The sequence below is a fragment of the Camarhynchus parvulus genome, chromosome 2, assembly GCF_901933205.1.
Source record: "Camarhynchus parvulus chromosome 2, STF_HiC, whole genome shotgun sequence".
Lineage (NCBI taxonomy): Eukaryota > Metazoa > Chordata > Aves > Passeriformes > Thraupidae > Camarhynchus > Camarhynchus parvulus.
Genome location: NC_044572.1, coordinates 112,601,221 through 112,621,871, shown reverse-complemented (window position 1 = coordinate 112,621,871; position 20,651 = coordinate 112,601,221). Strand labels below are relative to the sequence as shown.

Here is a 20,651-nt window from a genome sequence, read left to right as displayed (position 1 = left end):
AAAGATTTAAAATGAGATTTAGTAATTACATGGAATTACATGGAATTACTTACCTAATTGTGTAGTTTCCCTCTAGCAAGCAGCTAAACCAGGTAAATTAAGAGTTCCTGGGACTGTGATCTATATGTTATGTTGGCTGTTTCTTCTTAAATTATGGCAAGATAAAAACTGAATTCCTTCCAGATGTATGCATACTCTCTATAAATCCCAGAATGCTTGCTGAATACTTTTCTATCCTATTAAAGTAGCTCATATTACTCTTCATGGTGTTCTTGCCTCTGTCAACAAGTATGTTCCTCTAGCCTTGTGAGGTTCTCTCTTTAGCCTTCTCCAATCTTAACTATGAAAACAATTTTGTTTTATCTGTGCATCTCAGACACCTGATATTCTCTATTTTTGCTTCAAGTTGCACCAGGGAGGATTTAGATTGGATTTCAGGTTGGATAGGAAAAATCACTTCACTGAAAGAGTTGTCAAGCACTGGAGGCTGTCCAGGGAAGCTGTTGAGTCACCAACCCTGAAAGTATTTAGAAGATCTGTATATATGGCACCTGGGGACATGGCTTAATGGTGGACTTTGCAATTCTGGGGTAATGGTTGGACTCAGAGATCTTTTCTAACCTAAATGATTTCACAATTCTCTGACCTCCTCTGTACCACTAATGAATATATAAACCCTGTGACAGTATGGTACATCTGCTGCCAACCTTTTGTCCTGCTCTGAGGTGACCATTTTATTCCTTCTCTTTCAATTAACAGAAATAAAAACTAAGTCTTTCAGTTAATATTCATTTCACCACTGACTGTGGTCTCTGCTAATTGTATCCTGAGGGAGTACCTCACATCTCGTGTTTCGAGTGCTTAGTTTGCTCAGTAACCCTCAGTAACAAGGATCTGATTAAAGGCTCCTGAACCTTGATCTGGAAACGCTGAGGTGCTGTGAATGCAGCACAAAGTGCCATGAATCCAGCAGAAAGACTGTGAGTGATGGAGACATATATAGCTGTTAACTCACCTATAATTTAGACATTATTTACAGCACAGAGAGCTGTATGACATTCAGATGGATTCTAGCAATTTCAGGTTGCATTTTTCAAACAAAGGTTTTATTTCTGTATCAACATGTAAAGGGATGAAAAAATACCATTGAGACTCTTCACTTACAGCAGTTCTAAAACAAGTGAAGGAGGACACCAAAAGAAGTGGAGATGGACAGAAGAATGTCAGAAACAAGGGCAGCATAGGAAATAACATACAGCTATCTGGTGTGAAATACATTAGACAATACATCTTGCTTTAGAGTTATAACATTTGTTTATTACATAGTATACACCACTTCAAACAGAAATATAACATTCATTTAGGGGGAAACAAATCAGCCGCTGAACTTCTAAAAAAACTGAGTGCTGCTAGGTTTCCTACGTGTGCTACAACCCCCTTTTGCTTTGCATCCAACTTCTACTTCCCTTCCACGTGCCTTCTGTCCCACACAGACACAATCAAAGCCTCTGGGCCAAGAGGAATTTGTGTCAGCCTTTCATTAGGTCCCAAATCTGGATAACCAAAGGATCATCACGCAGGGCTTATCACAGCATGTACATGCTAGTTATTCTAGACATACTCTTCAAGAGTACAGAATGGCCAAATTCTCATTCTCTACCTAAAAAGCAGCACCTTCTTTTTTCAGGTATACCTCTGACTTCCTTAACAATGAAGAAGGGTACTGTGCAGTATTAGGAATTAAAATCTAACCAAAAAAACTGAAACACTCTTCCTAATCACAATATACATTAAATATTTTCCAATTTTGTGTGTTACATCATTTACTGAAAATTGTAAACCATATATAGGTGCTTACTACATACATGCAGTATTAAAAAATGCTGTAAACAGGTATCCAAAATAACTCTAACAATGGATTGAAAGATCCTGGAACATATTGCATATACTTTGGATTTTCAAAATACAGCATATTAAAAAAAAAAAAAGTCAAACAAACAAAGGAAAAACCCCAAAATAAAACCACAAATACAATCTCTAAAGTACAGACAGAGGTTAAGTTAGAACACACAACTAAAACTTTCAGTGTATGTAGAACAATTTTAAGAGTAAGTGGTGCTGTCTCAGAAGGAAATATGGCAAGAGCAGTCAGGAAGTCCATTGCAAACAGTCTCTGTTCTCAGTTCCTAAATATGCCCCTTTTCTAGTGTCTCCTGAGTTAAATAGGCCTCTTTATTCGGTGTCTGGATGATCCTACGTGGAAAAATCTATTTACTCACATACATGTTCTGCAGCTGGCCTTTAAAATCTCAAAGAGCAATTTTATAATGTATATCTATATAAAATTAATATGACTTCTGTTTCCTACTTGTTAGTGTATTACAGCATTTAAATAGTATTTTCTACTTTTAATTTTTAATTAAATGTATATGTTGATTTTCTTCTGCAAAAAGCATTTCTATTGAAAGGTAGTTTTCAAACTCCTTCTCAAATGTCCTTGAATATAAAAATCTTATCTTAAATCTTGGGCAGGTATTTCAAATTTCAGTTCTCAGTTGAAAAAAGAAGCCAACATTTCTCTAAAATTAGATGATCGTTACGCCACTACCTCTAAAAAGATAATATTTCACAGAAAAACTGTTTCCTAGCCAAGAAATCATTGCCTTGGAAGTACAACTTTTCTTCATATAGTGGTTCCCATAAAAAATTAATTAATATTTGTATTTCAGCACTGATATACAATTGACTCATTTTTATCTAGTTATTCACAGTGGGACTTTTATTGGTTGTGCCATTCAGCAGTTTATTATGGGTTTGGTTTTTTTTTTCTGAAGATGTTTTCACTAATCTAATGTAATGGAAATTCCAAGATCTTTATTACAAGTCTTTCTCTTCTTTACTGTTTCCACTGTTCATTGTAGAAGAGCAAGCTATTTCTTCTTCGTCTTCTTCTGTAGGAAAGGCATTTTTGTTTTTCAGATTTTCAGAGGCTTTATGTTCAATGCTATTTAAGGAAGTGTCACACTTCAGAAATGTTTCAGAGTGACAGGTTTCTGCTGAATCTGCCAACATGGGAGAACATTTTTCTCCAACAATGTAAATTAAATTTATTCTTAAGGTTTGACTTTTTTTTGTCTTTCCATTGGGTAGCTCGGTATTTGTGCCTGTGACAAGATCACTGGATATGTGTTTGGATATACTATTTTGACAATTTCTGGCTTCCATGGGGTTTGCATTCATATCCTCTGTAATATGTAACCCCCCTAAAACATTTGTGTCTTTCAAAGTTGAGGATGCAAGTATCCCAAAGTTACTAATAAAATCTAAGGTGTTATCAGCATAAAACCTATTAAAGATATTATTGACAATCTTATTGATAGAGTTATTCTTCAAAGTCACAAGAATATTTTTGTCTGTCAGGTCTTGACCTGACCATTCTAAATGTTTGCTCTTTTTGGCCAACAAATATGGACCCAGCTGGTTCTCAATATCAGATGCCTTTTGGTAGGCATACCCTCTCTGTTCCTCATTAATTGGTGTTACTGTTACCATAAGAATTGGACAATGTTGGCCGCATATTGCATGGAGTCTATCCAGGGAATCTTCTTCACGAAGAGCACTTCTATCAACATTACTAACACTAGTCGGCTGAGACTGTATGGGTACAGCATTTGAAGGATTTTCCAAAGGATGCACCTTGTTATCAGGCAATCTAAATTCTACAGATGAAAAGGCCGGAAAATTGGTGTCAGCCTGTGTGGAAGTAGAACCTACCATGGTTGATGGATTGGTCTTTTCTTTGTTTGGCGCAGGAAGAACCTTGCCATTGCGACTAGGTTTGCCTTTTGTATTTGACTCATCCTGAAAGGGGTCTGAATCACTATTATGAGGCATATTGAAGTAGCTGCAAAAATTTTCAGGGGGTTTTACCATGTCTTCAAGTTCTGAAGAAGGGATCTCATCAAGGGCAGGGTACTGATCCAGGTTGCCAAAGTGAGAGTATGGGACTTCATCACTTTCAATTGATGTTGTATCCAAATTACCATACATTCCAATCCGTTCAGGTGGTGACCTTCTTATCAAATGATTTTCTTTCAGAAGCCATTTGCCTTTATCTATCAATATTCCTTCCTCTTCACTAGCCTGAATGCTAGGTTGACAATGTTGATTTGGAGATTCCCCTAAACAGTCATTAGCATAACTTGTCTCTTCTCTGTTAAAAGCAGATTGTGGTGTTGGTAAAGGAGTATTTTCTCTTCTTGATATACTGTCATCTTTGCTTACTTTTACTGAATATTCTTGTGATGGTAGAGAGGAATGCGAAAATTTCTGTGCAGAAGACATAGATTCTTGAGAAAAATAAACTATTTTTTCTCCCACTGCAGAGTGGAATCCTTCAGTATCCACTTGAAATACCTTCGACATATAAGGAAATCCTTTGTGAAAGTCAGGCTTAAATGAAGCTTCTGTCTTGCCATAGAGTCTTTCAATAGTTCTCTTGACATAGCCAGTATTATAATGTTTTTCAAGTGCTTCCTCCCCACTTTCATTGGTCAAGTCACTGGATGCTCTAAAGTTATTATCACTCTCTTCAGTATCTGGTCTGTAATCTGACCAGTCTGAAGTAGCAGGACTTTTTAAGCATTTTTTTAATTGAGAGCTGTCAGAACACATTTTATTCTCCAGTTCTTCTACTTGCAATTTCTGTTCTCCTTCGGTCATGTCACATTCTGTAACTTGCTTTGATTCATAACGAAATGATAATGGAGAGACTGTGGATAACCTCTCAGAGGTTTCCTCAGATATTTCTGCATCTTCTTTGTCACCCTGTACAGAATAATCCTCATTATTATATTCTAGAGAGGTTTCAGCATCTAGTGTAAGTTGGTTTTTAGGGGTTTTGTCAATATCTGATGACTTTGGATCAACATCCTCATCCTCACTTTTATCAGTACTAACAGGTACAATGCCTTTTTCTCCTTCTAACTCAGAAGTATCCTGATCTAAAATGCAATTGTTATCATTAGAAGTTACACTATGAACTGTGGAGTTAGGTTCTACTGAAGATTCTGACTCTTCATTCATGAAGGATGTATCTTGATTTTTTTCATATAGGCTACCAGGTATTTCTTCATTTCTTTCTGGCGTCTCTATAGCTGATGGAAGGCTGCAGGTATTTGAATCAGTATTGGCAAATTGACCATCTAGTGTTTCAGGAGCAGTCATGTCTAAAGTCTCTGATTCTTTACAAAGATCCCTCTCTATATCAAAACAGCTTTCTGATTCCCCAATTAATTTTAGAGTGTCTTCAGAATTGACACCGTCCATCACAGTACAAGGCTCAACTGATTCTTCATGCTCATGCAGATGTGCATCATTAGGAATTTCAGATGTGGGTACATTTTCATGTGTGGAGCCCTGCTTTTCAAGTTCCTTCCTGAAGTGTATTAAGTTATTTTCTGTTGATTGTTGGAGATGTGAGAAGACAGCCTTCAGCTCATCAGCTTGTTCTATAGTTGCAGTTTGTTTCAGACATTTTAACTGCGTAAATATTTCAGAACAGCTACAGGCATTTTTTTGCATATCATCTGTGATTGTCCCAATCAAACTCTCTCTCAGATTCAGTAAAAGTAGCCAAGCTAAGAGGGCATTGGAGGAAGAACCAAAAGCTGCAGGAGAAAGATCCGAAAAGCTGCAAGATTTTCCAATGCATCCACTGTGTCCTTTCTGCAGACCAAGCAAGGCTGATTGAAGTTCATGCAGCAACATGCTAGACATGCAATTATTCTGAACTTCAGTTCCAATTTTCTCACTTACAATTGTGCAATCAGCTTGAACAGCAACCTCAGATTTTTTTCTTTGACATAGGTGGGTAACTTGAATGTCAACTTCTGCCATCTTTTTATCATTGTCATGAGCTTCATGAAACAAATGCAGCTTACTATCCTGATGAAATTCCGACTTGAGTAAATAGTTGGCTTCTTCTAGTGTAGACGTATTAGAATGAATCAAAAAGTCAGTTTGTCTTTCATCTGAATCTTTGGCTGAGTCTTCTGAAATTCTCAGTTTACCAATAGGCTTTAAAGGTTTTTTTGTTAGATTGTCTTCAAGTAGATGTGTTTTTCCAGTTACATGCACATTATTTGTGATAAACCTATCTTCTTTTTCTATAGAAGCATCAGTATTTTCTTTAGGAAAAGAACAGGCATTGCTATTCTCTACAGTCCCTTCTTTTTTCTTTATAGGGGGTAAGACAGAATTTGAGAAAGAATTTTTCAGCCAAGTTTGGACATAGTTTTCACGGGAATGCTCAGCAACCTTCTCTTGAAAATCCTCCTGGTTTAGAGCCTCTAGTGTAATGACACTCTCTAACTTATTTTTCTTATTTACACCTTTACCTAGATTTTTCTTCATCATCTTTTGCTTTTTCTCTTTCTTTGATTGCAAATGTTCCAAATTATTCTTTTCCTTTTCTTTTTCAAAGGTAAGATGTTTTGGCACTTCTGACAATGGCGTTGAAGTCACTGATGATTCAGGTGTCTGTTTGAAAGAACTGGTCATAAGATGTGGGCCTTCTTTCTCAGTACTAAGTGTATCCTGATTGTGTTCAGATTCATTGTTTGAATCACCTGTCTTCAGACCATCTTCACTCTTTGCAGATGAAATGATGCTGCTTTTTTTGCCTGACTTCAATTTTACCTTGGCTAACTTCTTGTTATTGGTTACTTTTTTTGTATTAGATGACGGTGATCCATTTTGTTCCACTGAATCCTGGTGATCAACCTCATCTTCAGGATATATGGTTTTGTCTGAATTGGCAGACCCATCATTGTTTTTTACAAAGTATTCAGATCCGTTCTTCTGAGGCATTTCAGAATATTTATCCATAGCCTCTGTTGAGGAATCCTGTGTGATATGCAGTCCCTCACTTCTAATTATCCCTGAAATTTCTTGATGCTTTTGACTTTCATATGTATCTTGCTCTAGAAAGCTAGACGATTTTCTTTTCTTCTTTTTCTTTTTAGTCAAGGATGATGCAGACTCGTTGTTCTCAATGGGTGTTGTCCTCATAGATTCAGTCGTGGCACTGGTTTGATTCTCACTTTCAGTAACAGTAGGAAAGAATCCAGTTTGATTTACTTTCTCAGAAGGACTCTTACTGCATGGAGATGCCATCATTTTCATTTGGCTATGTCCAGCACAGGCTGAATGCACTGAATCTTGAGAAATACCTACTAAATCAGTAGCTTGGCATTTTATTTCTTCTTTTGACTGACATAATTCTGAATATGTAATGAAAGAACTCACTGATCTTTTTATTTGTTTAATATCACATGACTTATGGATGTGATCTGCTGTACCTGGCCTAGCTGTCTGGTAAGTTTTTGACAATGGCATGAAACAGCTGATGTCAGCTTTGGAGGTTGATACTAAACTACTGTATGTACCTTGTTCCACAACTGATTTCTCCAATATATTCTGTACCAATTCATCCTCATTAGGCACTTCTAGTGTCTTCCTGTGTGTGGTTTCTATTAACTCACTACTTTTGTGGCTTAATTTAAAAAGCGTTTCTTCCTTTACATTTTCTGAAGACAGCTTTAATAAACCATTGTCACTCATCTCATTAAACTTTGGATTACTGACACTTGATTTTTTTCTGCTTGAATGAGCTACCATGCAATACTCAGATGTTTTTTCTCCATTCTGTACTTCCTCACTGTAGGAAAACTGTCCTATTGTCTTCTCTTGAACCTCTTTCTCAGATACCAAGGTGACACTTTCAACTACTGCTTTCTTTTGTCTAACACGCCTTGGCCCAGGGGTGGGAGGCCGATAAAAGCGAGGCTTGATATTTTCCTCGGGTACATTGTTTACATCTAAATCTGCAGAACTGTTCTTCTCAGAGACATTACAATCAGCAGTTTTCAAATCAGATTCTGATTCTTTTTCTGACACTTCCTCATTGGATTGCTGTAATGAGTCTTCCTCTCCTTTATTGCAGCTCTTCAAAAATGGAGCATCTTTTGGATTTATACAGTCTGATGTATTTACTTTGGATGAGCAGTCTTCCACATGCATTGCAGAAGAATTGCAGATGGAGACTTCTTTGTCATCAGAAAGGCCAGCACGACTTACGGTGGTTGTCCACTTAATGGTTTCTTCCTCTTTAATTTTGAATCGAACTTTCATTTCCACCGTAATAGTGCCGTCTTGGTTAACATGAACAGACTTCTCAATGTCATCTTGATACTGTGCCACAGATAAGTCTTCACCAATAACTGACCGATTTCCTCCTATCCCATTATGGCTGTCAAGAACATAGGAAGAATCTGAGTTGTTATCATTTGAGTTGTTATCATTGCTGGATCCTTTATCAGAAGAAACTGAGAATATCTGAGATCTTGAACTAGAGTCCATTTCAGCTCTCACTACCCATAATTACATTGAAAGAATACAGATTCATTCAGCAGACAGAAAGCAGAGCAGGCAAGTACCACAGATAAGGATCCAGATGATGAGACAGCAGACAGGCAACCAAGGGAAAGAAAAAAGGAGAAAAATTAGTATTAAAGATGTTAATGAAGTGTGTTCTTTTACATACTTTCATTTTTTAATATGTTTTGCATTAGAAAGTACAAGAAAAAATCCAGTGGTAGTCTTGTTATTCATCTATGAAGTTTTCAGAGAAAGAAATATGAGAAAGTCTTAATAAAGAATTAAGCATTAAAATCTGTGTCCACTTGTTTTTATTTTACAATAAGTTCTTTCTAATGCCAGAACTACAGTCTTATTTGAAGCTCCAAAGCCTAAAAAAAAGTACTAGATGATCTCATTTTATACGTAGTTGAGAGCTGAGGTTGCCTTGAGCTTTTCAAAGGATTCATAGGTGCTCACTTGTTTGGGTTTCAAGCTACCAGCTTTACTTCCTCTTCATGCTTTAGTGATCATTATATCACTTCCTACTAGTTCATACAGGTATCACTAAAACATGTCAGTCAAGGTCAACATATATGCCCTTGGGCTTAATCTAACAATCTACAGTACATTAGTAACTACTCTTTGTAATCTCACTGACAAGTGACAAAAGGGTTCGTATCCAATCCCATGACCTTCTGTAAAGAAGTAAACATCGAAGTTCTTGAACTCCTTGTAAAATCTGAACTTAAATTGTGACATTCTGGAACAGATTTATGTATCTGTACTATAGATAGTGCAAAACTCAGCAAAGCCTATGAGAATACTTCTAGACTCCAGTGATTTTTGAATGTGGCCCAAAATGTGTTAGCATACACAATATATTTTCCCACAATATGTTTTGATTACTCTGCAATAACTTGAGTCTTTTAAAAATTTTATCTCATCTCTCCCACACAGTTGTCACTGAAGAGTTGACAGCTAAAAGAAAATGAGTAAGAATAAAGTTTTGCTGTCTTCCAAGGTCTTCTGCATGTGCAAGGGAAAGAGCGCAGGTGCACCCACACAAAGGTATGAACAACTGCTACTGATATCTAAATATATATATATGATCCACCATTTAATAGATAGGTTTCGATTGCAAAAAGCATTTTAACACATATAATATTAACTTCTCTACAGTTCTTGAATTTAAGTTTGATTGTTTTTTTAAGTGGTTTCACACCAAGACTTTTACAGTAATATATTATCGTCATAGAAACATGTCTATAACTTCAGGAAAATGGCCTTGCAAACTTCTCGAGCATATGCTTTACCATGAACTGAATAAGAAACAAAGGTTTGTACTAATTCTTCTAACACATACCAGAACTTATGCTTCACAAAGTAAAAATCTCACCTTCCCTGTCTCAGGAAATGGAATTGGAACAAAGATGCTGAAATTTAATTTTCCATGCTTTCATTTCATCAGTGGTATCTCCTACACCTGATATTTTTAAAATTCTCAGGTTAAAGACAAAAAGAGGGTTGTTTTTTCCTCCCTCCTTCTGTGATTGCTGTTGACTAAGAATTAGAAGCAGGAGATAATCATATTCAGTAACTCAGGTTTTCTACAATTGTAAGGCTCTGTCTCAAAGCAGAATCTAAGTAGAATTTTTGTTTCTGAGAACTTTCATTCTCAAAATGTTCTTATTTATTCTCTCTTGACTCATTAGTTATGCTCTGCAAACAGGTCTCAAGCTGTGCAAGTCAAAGTATGTGAAGGTTGAAAAAAACTAAAATTAATAGCCTGGTGGGGAGTTAATAAACTGCAAGGAATGTGATTGGAACTCCCTCAAGCTAGATGGAAATAAATGTCATATATTAATGTGCTCCATGACACTGTCAGGGTTACTGTGGAAAGTCCCAGTACAGTAACAATTACAGTGTTCCCTGGGTTCTCCAGTACAGCATGAAGCTGCAGCAAGAGTAGACAGAACTCTGGATTAAGGAAGTTCCTGCAGACAGCGCCTCAGGTCTACAGGATGCTCTAACATCAGGAATTCCCACAGAACTTAAAGATGTGGTACTGCAGGATTTTATTTCCCTTAGGCTATTCATCTAGTCTGACTTCTCTCTAAGAGCTCCTCATTGTCTTGTTCATCCACTGGCCACTTCACACTCTTCCTGATCTTATCAGTGGAGCAGCTCCGTGAGTAACCAAAGAGAAAGTACATATTTGTGTATCTTTTCCCAAACTTGTTAAAAAGTATATATAACAGCCATGAGGATATAGGAATGGACAACACTCTGTTTAGGCAAAAGCAGCTTCAAAGACATGATGAATTTGTGAGTGGATGGATGCTTATACTAGTTTTCCTATTTATGCAACAAGAGAAGAAGAGTAAGTCATGACAAGCCAAACCTCCACTTGTTAAGTTCCGAAAACGGAACAAAAGTTTTGCCCAAGCACTTCATTGAAACCCTGAAGTAGCCTTATGTTTTACTTTTACCACTGTTGTTATTAATTCTGACACCAAAAAATTAATAACAATGGCAATCAAGTGAATTAAGCTGAAATATACTCATAAATTTTCATCCATGTTCTAAGTCTATCAGAAACAAAATATGCATAGTAGCTGAGTACTTAGCAGAAACTTGCATTTTAAAAAGAAAATTAACACTTTGATCTTTCATAAGCCATAGAGGAGTCACAGAAGATATAAACAGTTTCAACTGGCCTTTCTGAATATCCTTGATCCTAGTAAGATTGTCACTGTTTATGTCTTATGCTGAGAGAGATAAACAAATTATTAAAATACAAATTAATTCAAAGAACTTACTCTTTTCACTTTCTGACTTGGCATTTGCTTTTGGGTACACACGATTTCCAATTCCAAGCAATTTAGCAGGTCGCAAATACCCAAGGGATTCATAATTGCTTGGTTTAAAAGGCTCTCTCCCTGCTGCAACTACAGCTCCAGAGCACAATATCAGGGCCTGAAGATTAGGAACCTGGAAAAAAAAGTAACATTAAATTCTCTGCATTAGTAACAACCAAAAAATAATGTAAGACGTTCATCTCTTTCAAGCTTTAATAGCTTTACTCCTTAGTCTCCACATTCATTTGCAGCAGACTATTAAATATGTATCACAGCATGGAATTAATTTTTCAATTCCTATAAGGCAATTCCTATTTCTGCGAGGATATATCTTGTTATATAAATATATTGGATAATTACTTCAAGAAGCAACTTGATCAAAATTTTCTTAAACAGATCAAAATTTTCTTAAAATTTAACTGTTTACACATGTAATTTTTTTCATTGTTGTACAGTGGCTGTTCATCGTCATGAAATATGAAGATGAATTTGGGGGTAGGTATACATATGAAGACATGGAGGAAAAATTCAGAATACAGCACAAGCAGTTGACTCATACTTCCACAAAGGAATAAGACAGCACCACAGAGCACTATGCTTTGGAAAAGACCTCTGGAGGTCATGTAGTCTAACCCTCTACTCAAAGCAGATCTGACTGGATCAAGATGCTCAGTGCCTTGTCTGACAGGTTTGAATGTACTCTTCCAAAACATATTGCAAATTAATGCTTACAAACTGTACTTCACTAACTTGTAGGTAATAAGGACAGTTTCCCAAACTAATACCCAATTTCAACAAGTGAAGGGTAAACAGGAGATTTCTTTTGAACTCTTTGAGTTCTGCACAGATTTCTCTTTCTAGATACCTGCTAAGTGTAAACACATATTCTATGGTTAAACCACAGACAGAAAAAACACTGAGATGAAATTATACAGACAGCACATGAGACTAAAATCTGATTTATTAGTGCTGCACCATCTGAGTTTAGAGGTACAGAACCTGGTCCATGGTTTGAAACTATGATAGGCAATCAGGTGTCAGAGTTCCAAGTCATTAATGGCAAACCACTCTGCATTTGTGCAATGATAAAAATACGTGGGGACATTAGATACTACTTATCATGTTCTAAAACATTAAAAATCCCAGATAAATATCATTAAGACTAAAGGAAGGCGTTGTGTAAATGGATAAAAGTACAGAATTGGGAGCATGCCTTAAAGAGGTCTGAGTAAGAGGAAAAAAAGTTGGTTTTTTTCTCTTTTGCTTAAAATGAAATGTGTCCTCACTAACTTCTCTCTGTTCACAAGATTTCAGTATATTTCCTCCAAGCCAGTAGCCCTTCTGAAGGAGGAAAAAGCATAGAAAGTAAACAGATTAAATTTAGCACATCAGATCATACATCATGACCATGTTTCAATCATGGATACAACTTTTTTTTTATTTAAAATAATCTAGAAGAAATCACAAAAAAAAATGACAACATTCATCCTTTTTCTCACCTTTCTGCCATCAGTGGTATAGAGCTTTGCAACTGGATATTGCATTAACTCACTCATATAATCCAGAAAGGCCTCAAATGTTTGTGTATTTTTCTTTCCCAAAACTATGGTGCGCCTAAGTCTTACATCCCCATTTTTGAAAACAAGCATCTTTTTGGGAGTTGTTATTCTGCTTTCTCGATGGCCAAACCCATCTTCATTCTGCCTTGCTAATTGCACAGCTCGCCGACGAGCGCTGACAGGCCTGCTGATCTGCCAGGGCAGAGGCTTTTTGCTGGCCTGTTCCAGGTTGATGGGCTTCATTTTCCTCTGATGGGAACAAATATAGGATTTTCCATCTTCCAGATCCTCCAAATTGGTGATGCTGTGTCTCCCTCTTGGTGTACTAATATTCCTTACTCCAAAAGGTAACGGGACTCGTTTGGACAAACTATCCAGCAAGGCATCAAACGTCTTATAAGACCTGCTATTAACAACCATTTTGATTCCATTAAACTGGGGATCTCCACTTTTATAGAAACAAATCCGTTTTGCCACAACAGGCTCAGTAACATTGAAATGGCGCGGGGATAAACTCTGCTCACTCTCGGAGGAGTTTGGATGATTTACTGAGTAACTGCTGGAAGGTGTTTCACTCATTTTGACAGCAATCTGGAAGAAAGAGGACATGGATGTAAAACTTTCTCTGTGACTGGTAAAAATATGATCTACATTTTAAAAGGTGCAGGAAGAGGATTTATGAGAAACCAACAACAGCGAGTTGTGCCAAAAATCATTGGATTTAAATGGATTCAAGCTGTTATCACTAAATTCCACAAAGACTCCAATACTGTCGGATTAAGTTACCATAGCTCTACTTGCAAGTATTCCCAAAACTCTCCAATGTAATTTCAAATCTCTTACCATTTTGGTACAAGAGACCTTTTCTTAGAAGGAGGTGGTTTGTCAGTCCATCCTTTCTTGAGCATGAAGCTAATGGCATTTCACATTTAAGATATTTAAGAGAATTCCTTACTAGGAGAGAGAAATTTGTGGTTTGGTATATGCCTTTTTTAGTCCAAAATAGTTAAACTGAAAGACAATGCAATTCAGTCTGATCTTATATACTAGTTTCATACCAAGGCAAAACCATGGAAGTCAGAGAAAGTCTCCTGATTTACAGCTCTGTAATCTATATCATAATAAGACCCAAAACATATGTTAGAGTGAAGTTTTATCATAAATTGGCATATTTTTTGCTTTTCTATTACAAGTTTTATATCTCAAAATACATATCTACTACAACAGTCGTATTTATACTGAGACAAAAAAAAAACTACTTACAAGGCATTTTTAGTAAAAAAAAGTCTTTAAGTCCCTCAAAAAGACAGAAAAAATTCAGCTATTCTTCAGGAGAAGTAGTCTTGAAATGAAAACATTTAAATACTGGTCTTATAAACAACAAATTATTTCTGACAACTATATTGATAGTCTTCATGCTTGTAAATAGAGCACCAATCTTTCCATTTTAATCCAATCTAAATATAGCTACTGTAATGACAACCCTTTCAGCGACTAAAATAACTATTTTAATGATTGGCTTGTTTTCACTGGAACACAGGGTAAAAACTTTCAACTAATTAGACTCAAGGAAACAGTTTTAGTATACTTTTACTGAAAAGCTATATAACAGCCTCAGGGAATACTTGTCATCAAAATAAAATAAATTCTTTGATGATGTAATCTTAGTATAGCTGACATATTGAGTAATGGAACAATCTCTGGCTACCATGTATTTTTTAATGAAGCTATGGAAAACAGAATTGTGATTATTTTAATACTGTATATATCTGTTCTGAAATTTATAAGATGTTATGTTTCAAGACAATGAAGGTTCAAATAAAGTCAGATTTGATAAGATTTTATCTTACTGTGTTCTTACAGCTTTTCCAATAATGCTTCAGCTGAAGTGCAATAATGCACTGCTTCATTTCAGGTGTTTTCCCTTCACTAGGAGTTACTTATTTTCAACACTGATCAGAACACAGGAAGAAATGTCTCCTTATAAGACATAATTTATGCTGTAAAATATACTCCTCTAAGTGCTAAAACTAAAAAAATAGCCCAACAGGACTGCGCTAGAATGACATACTCTAAGACTGATTTGCATAATCACAATTCCATTTAAAATAAATAAATAAATTTTAAAAGTCTAAAAAATGAAGAAGTAAAAAAGCATTTAATTAAGGAATAAGCAAGAAGTTTTCAAGGTTGGCTGCAGCAACTTATACAACCCAGCTACTGAAATGGCTTACTCTCTGTAGGAGGGAGGAGCTCCACTTGAACTGAAGCCACTGAGAGCCAGAGTTGTTCATTTTTTTGGCAGATCTATTCATTAGCTGAGTAAACTTTCACTATACTTCTATACCGAGAGGTTGGTTGCTGAGTTTAGACTAGGGACACAATTTGAACCAGACATTCTATGTTTTAAATTTTATGCTGCATGCCTCATTCTGCTTAGCTGGATGTTCTCAGTGGAAATCCATAAGGGCATTTTTGTTGCTAGCTGCAACACAGACTTCCCTACTCTCTTTGCAGAGCAAATGTTCTACTTGAGTAAAAGCAGCAATGTCAGAGGCTCTTGAGTGAACTGAATGCCACGTTACTCCATTTCAGCTGGCCAAGAGCGGAGTTTGAGAGCCAGTCCAGGATCCCTGGGGGAAAAGCGCTGTTTTCAACAACGGCCAGAGAGAGGAAAGAACAGACACAGCTCCTCAGCTACTCTCTACTGTACTTCCTAACATTTTGTGAAAATGGAGTGGAATTTCATCTAACTACGTGATTCGATTATTCACTCTTACAAGAGATAAAATAGGTGGATTTTCTCATGAGACCACTAGCATTAATCACTTTAGAATTAGAGACTCAGAAGCTGTTCTAGATATTTGTGCTTGTGCAAAACAGTCAGTTACATAAGCATCAACATTTGAAAGAGAAATGCAACAGATTTTACATAAAGCTAATTATTATACTTAGTCTTGGCATTGTGGAAGTATTGAAATCCAAGACAAAGAGGGAATATACGTATCAATAAAGAAAATAGACAATTTTCAGTATAAACATGAAATAATTTAAATATACAAAACTAACTAACAAAAATAAGTTTATCTTAGGAAAATGGATGATAGACCTTTATTTGGCATACCACATTTCTAGCATTAATTTTAATAGAAAAAATTTCTTCTGCATCTTTTAGATACCTTATAATTACCTTTTACAAATAGAAAACATTTCAACAAAGAATGATCAACTTATCGTGGAAGTTATTTTTTTATACTACAGGCCACCACAAAATACCTTAATTTCATCATAAACATACTATCAATTTCATACTTAAATGATATTATTCTAAAACTGAGAAATAGCTGATATTACATGAAATAGGACATCTATTAAAATACTTTGGCAACAAAAATATTGAGAAGTTCTCCAATAAAATCAAATAGAAATCAGAATTTAATCCTTTCCCTGTGCTCTATAAACAAACCACCATAACATTTATGCACAAAGTTAAATTCTATAAAGACACTAAGTGGAACGCTTTGTTCTAAATACATAAGAATACCTTCAATGCCATAGAGCTGGTAAGAATTGCATAATGATTTTATCATACTCACCCACAGTCCTATGTAAATAAAAGAGAATATAGCTTGTTTTCAGAGATTTATGAATTGTACCACGTCTATGTTGCATGAAACAACATCCTTAGTCTTATTCCAAGTATGCTCAGCCAGGAAAAACATCATAATCCACTTGCTTAATCTCAGCTAATGTGAATCACCAGACCAGGTTCACCACAGGCAGCTACTGCTCAGAGCAGAATGTCTAACATCTCATCCAGCAATATGGATATATGGTCCTCTCATATGATGTTAAAACAAAATTTACCTATTAAATATTTTGTTTGTATTATTTTGTATTTACCTAGATTGCTCAAGAGAGTCATGTAACCACATAAAATAAAAATGTGGGTGGGGAACACGAGTTATCTAATCTACCTTCTTGTCAGAGTAGGTTTATCATCCAAACTAAATTCTTTAGTGATAAAATTTTTTAATATGGTAAAAATGGAGCTTCTACCACTCACCTTCTGAGACTGTTTATTAACTATCTCTAATTATTATCTACCCTTAATTCTTGCTTTTGTTCATTCACTTCCTCAAGCTGATTCTCTTTGTGCTAAAGATTCTCCCATATTTTTCTCTATTCAGATAACACAGTGAAAATGGTTTTACAGTTTCTCTAACACTAGTCACCGAAACATGACAATCTGAAAGAGTTTTGTCGTCCATGAGGCATTTTCATTTCTACATGTTGGAAAAAAGGTCCATGACTATTAATATGTATGAATATAGTTCAGGAAGAGATAGGAGGATTATGTTTAACTGTATTTTAGTTATGCCACGGAGTGTGGAATTTTTTTTCTTTTTCCAGTGGAAATACTACGTTCCCAGGTGGTGACTGTTCCATCTAATTGCCACCAGACGTATAATCTGATTTGGAGCTTCTTTGCTTAATCAGGATTACACCAAGCTCTCAAAAGTAGCTGTGTAGAACAGTAACAAAAACATCGCTCAGTAAACACTACCACTACATGCTGTAATGAGTTTTTAAACAGCCTCCGTAGTAGAGAATTCAACATTTATAGTAGTTGCAAAATACCACTTCAGTTCCACTTTCATGAGATACATAGGTACAAACAAAGATTAAATTATAACGTTGCACAGATATTTTGCTATAAATATTGCTTTTTCAAATAATATATTAGTGTAATAATTTTGGTCCTTAATCTTTTCTAGCTAATGTACGTTTATTCCAGTCAGTATTCTGCTGTTTACACTTGTTCAGAAGATGGACAAGTGCAAATTCTATTCTGATGCCTTAAAACTAAACTGCTTATAACAGGAATTTCTATTGGGTTGGATATCCCTACAGTGTAGGATTTAAAACATCATTGCTATCCTCATTAACTTTCCAGTGCATGCAAAGTCGCTTTCAATAAACAGCTAATCCATCAGTGACTTTCATGTATCACTAGGACTGGAGACTCAAGAGATCATACTGCTGGGACCTGGTGAAGATGACAATCAAGTGTCACCATTTGACAGTGTAAATGCCTCTTATTTCTCTAAGACTTCAAAAGGCTTGCCAAGCTTCTGTCCAGATATACATAGCTTAAAGGCCCACTGCATTCATTCTTGTACTACAAACATTTCATATATTCTGAAAAGATATAAGAAATCAACAACTTTATAGTAAAAATAGCATCAATAGAATTATGCTTTATTCAGTCTTAAAGCTAACAAGCCACAAAAAAAAAATTATCACTGTCCTAAAGCAATCAATATTGACACAGAAACACCTTTCATCCACTCATTTGGTAGCTTGGCTGACATCCAGGGAATTATTAAAATTTTGCAATAAGAATTTAGCCTTAATATCTGGAGAACAGTTGTTCTTGATATACAAACTTTTCAGAAATAAAAATTGGGGAATACAAAATTAGTCAAGAAAATTGAAGCAAGCAAAATTAGGCCACATGAGAAAACATATCACTGATTAAAATTGTAATGGCAAGCACATTTGCAATTTTTCTGAGTTGCTGTCATTCTCACTTTTAAACTACAAGCCTGTTTATCCCCAAAACATCTTTGGTTCTAGGTTCTAATACTAAATATTGCACTTAACCTGCACTGCATATTCCTCTTGGTCCTATTTTTTAAAGGGTTATTGACTGGGCAATAACTGAAATTGTGATCATATCACTGTGAGACAGTCACTAAATTTCAGTGAGAGGTCTTGTTTCTCACTGAAAAGAAGCAAAAAGAACAAAGCTCATGTTTGGCTCTTTGTGAATGTAGTGCCAGATAAGTTCAAAGGATGTACTCTCATGATTCTAGGCATCAGTGGAAGTTTTCTTTTTTTTTTTTCCCAAAGGTTGTCCTCTAGGAAGGCAGTGGAAGAGACACAGCTGGTTTAAGGTCCAGGGCCTGCAGTTAGCCTGCAACACCATTCCATGAGGCAAAAGGCCTAAGTCCTGCACCCTAAGCAAACACATGACCTGCTGAGTTCAGCCCAACCTGTGCTGAACCAAAGCTCCAGTGGAAGTTTTCAAAGTCAAAAGTTTCTAACTGACACCAAAATTCTTTGTATGAGACCAGAAAAATACAGCATCAAAAGAATTGATATAACAAATATTTTTATCACTACGCTTCCTGAGTTTTGACCAATTACTCCTCCTTTTCTACAGACTTTGCTTCAGTAACTGAACTGATTAAGTGTTATGAGTACCTAAATACAACCTGCGCTTTCAACCTCCTTCTACAAGTCCTCTGTGTTTCTCAAGACCATTATCATACCTAGGAAACTGATGCTTGAGAAAGAAAAAGTGTGTTAGCAATTACATGTACAGCATGCTTGCTGATACATTCTTTTTTCATTAGCAGATAATCAGCATCCCAGGTTGAGAAGTATCAGCAGCCTTTTCTGCAGAAATACCCTGAGTGGGAGCAGGGTCAGGGCCCTGCGTGCAATGACTTCCCTGCCTGGCAATCCTACAGCCCTTGAAGGAGACCCTTTGTTTAAGTCAGAGCCATGTGGAGCAGCAGTGAACACTTGAGTATTTTTATCATTCAAGAGTGAGTCACTTCTTTAGAAAGGGCAATTGCTACACCAGTTAAACTATTACTGTTGATCGCATGCCCCAAGAAAATGCTGATAACATGCCTTATATTTCCAAGTCCCTGCAACCTCTTATATTTCTGGTTTTGTTCTGTTTTTTTTTTTCCTGACTGCTCAGTAAGGTATGGAACTAGGAACTGCTATCAAGCTAAAAAGGAAACTATCACATTAGAAGCAGGGGCCTGGGTTAAGTTCCCTTCAGTGTGCCCAGTCTGTTTACATCCTTTCCAGCAAAGCTTTCCAAAAAATGTGGCACTATTAATATGTTACTACTGATAAGATTTTGAACCATTACATTACAACAGCATTTTACTGTTTGATATACATGAACTTCTTATCAAGTTAATCCTCACAGACTTTTATTCATTAAATTCTCCAACAGAGATTTGATAACCAACAGCTGAGGAGGCAGAATGAGGAAAAAGAGCATGCCTCTGGGGAGGAAAACAAAACAAAATAAAACCAGAGCTCTGCTTTTAAGAGAGCTCTGCCTGAATGGCTAGCTGAACAGAAAAACTCCTGTTTGAGCTGTTCTGGTTTTTGACCACCACTACATTTAACTCAAATCTGAATACCCATTTGTCTTCAGTAGACAAATTCCTCTAGGAAACGTCTGGCCTTCCAGAAGTACAAATTAACCCATCAGGTTTAAGTGAGGTAGAATTTAATTCTGGAATGTACAGCCTATCTCAGATTTAAATGCATACCAATTCTCAGATTAATTTTCCTTATTTTCTTGCCTCAGATGTATGGAATCACCTACGCTCACCTTCTGCTCTGTAGTATATACTAACTGAAGGGAAGGGTCAACCATCTTCTCATTTCTTTCTGTGTGAATATCTGAAAAAAGAATCATCCTAGCCTGCATTTTATTTGTTTACATTACATTTACACAAGTCACTGTACTGATATGTGAAGGCCTATACAGCTTCTCAAATTATTTAAATAGGACAAAAAGGGACTAGAAATTTTTCCATATCCTTAGTTTTCATCTTTTACAACATTTAAAAAATTTCTTTTCTTCTTTGAATGTTTGCTTTCATGACCCTTACAGCCCTTTCACAAAACTAATAATGCAGTTGTCTCTGTACCATCCTTAACATGCCACGATTTGTAAGTCATGTTACAACTAACTGCAAATCTAATCAGTGCT

At 36.0% G+C, this 20,651-nt stretch overlaps 1 protein-coding gene across 1 annotated transcript; it reads right to left on the bottom strand.

The window, feature by feature from the left end:
- Positions 1 to 2,877: 2,877 nt before the first annotated feature.
- RP1 (RP1 axonemal microtubule associated) lies at positions 2,878 to 13,417 on the bottom strand. The gene is made up of 5 exons (XM_030964362.1): positions 13,009 to 13,417; positions 12,779 to 12,972; positions 11,241 to 11,412; positions 3,315 to 8,432; positions 2,878 to 3,062 (listed from the first exon to the last, which is right to left on the bottom strand). Exons 1-5 carry the CDS (start codon positions 13,415 to 13,417, stop codon positions 2,878 to 2,880), a joined length of 6,078 nt encoding a protein of 2,025 aa, XP_030820222.1.
- Positions 13,418 to 20,651: the final 7,234 nt, after the last annotated feature.

Bases quoted from the DNA above. Each gene is read 5' to 3' on its own strand.
- RP1 (XM_030964362.1), bottom strand. From the start codon at position 13,417: ATGAGTGAAACACCTTCCAGCAGTTACTCAGTAAATCATCCAAACTCC. The intron at 8,433-11,240 runs GTAAGTTCTTTG...AATTATGGGTAG, and splicing joins CAAGTCAGAAAGTGAAAAGA to TGAGAGCTGAAATGGACTCT. The intron at 3,063-3,314 runs GTAACTTTGGGA...CCATGTTGGCAG, and splicing joins TAACACCTTAGATTTTATTA to ATTCAGCAGAAACCTGTCAC.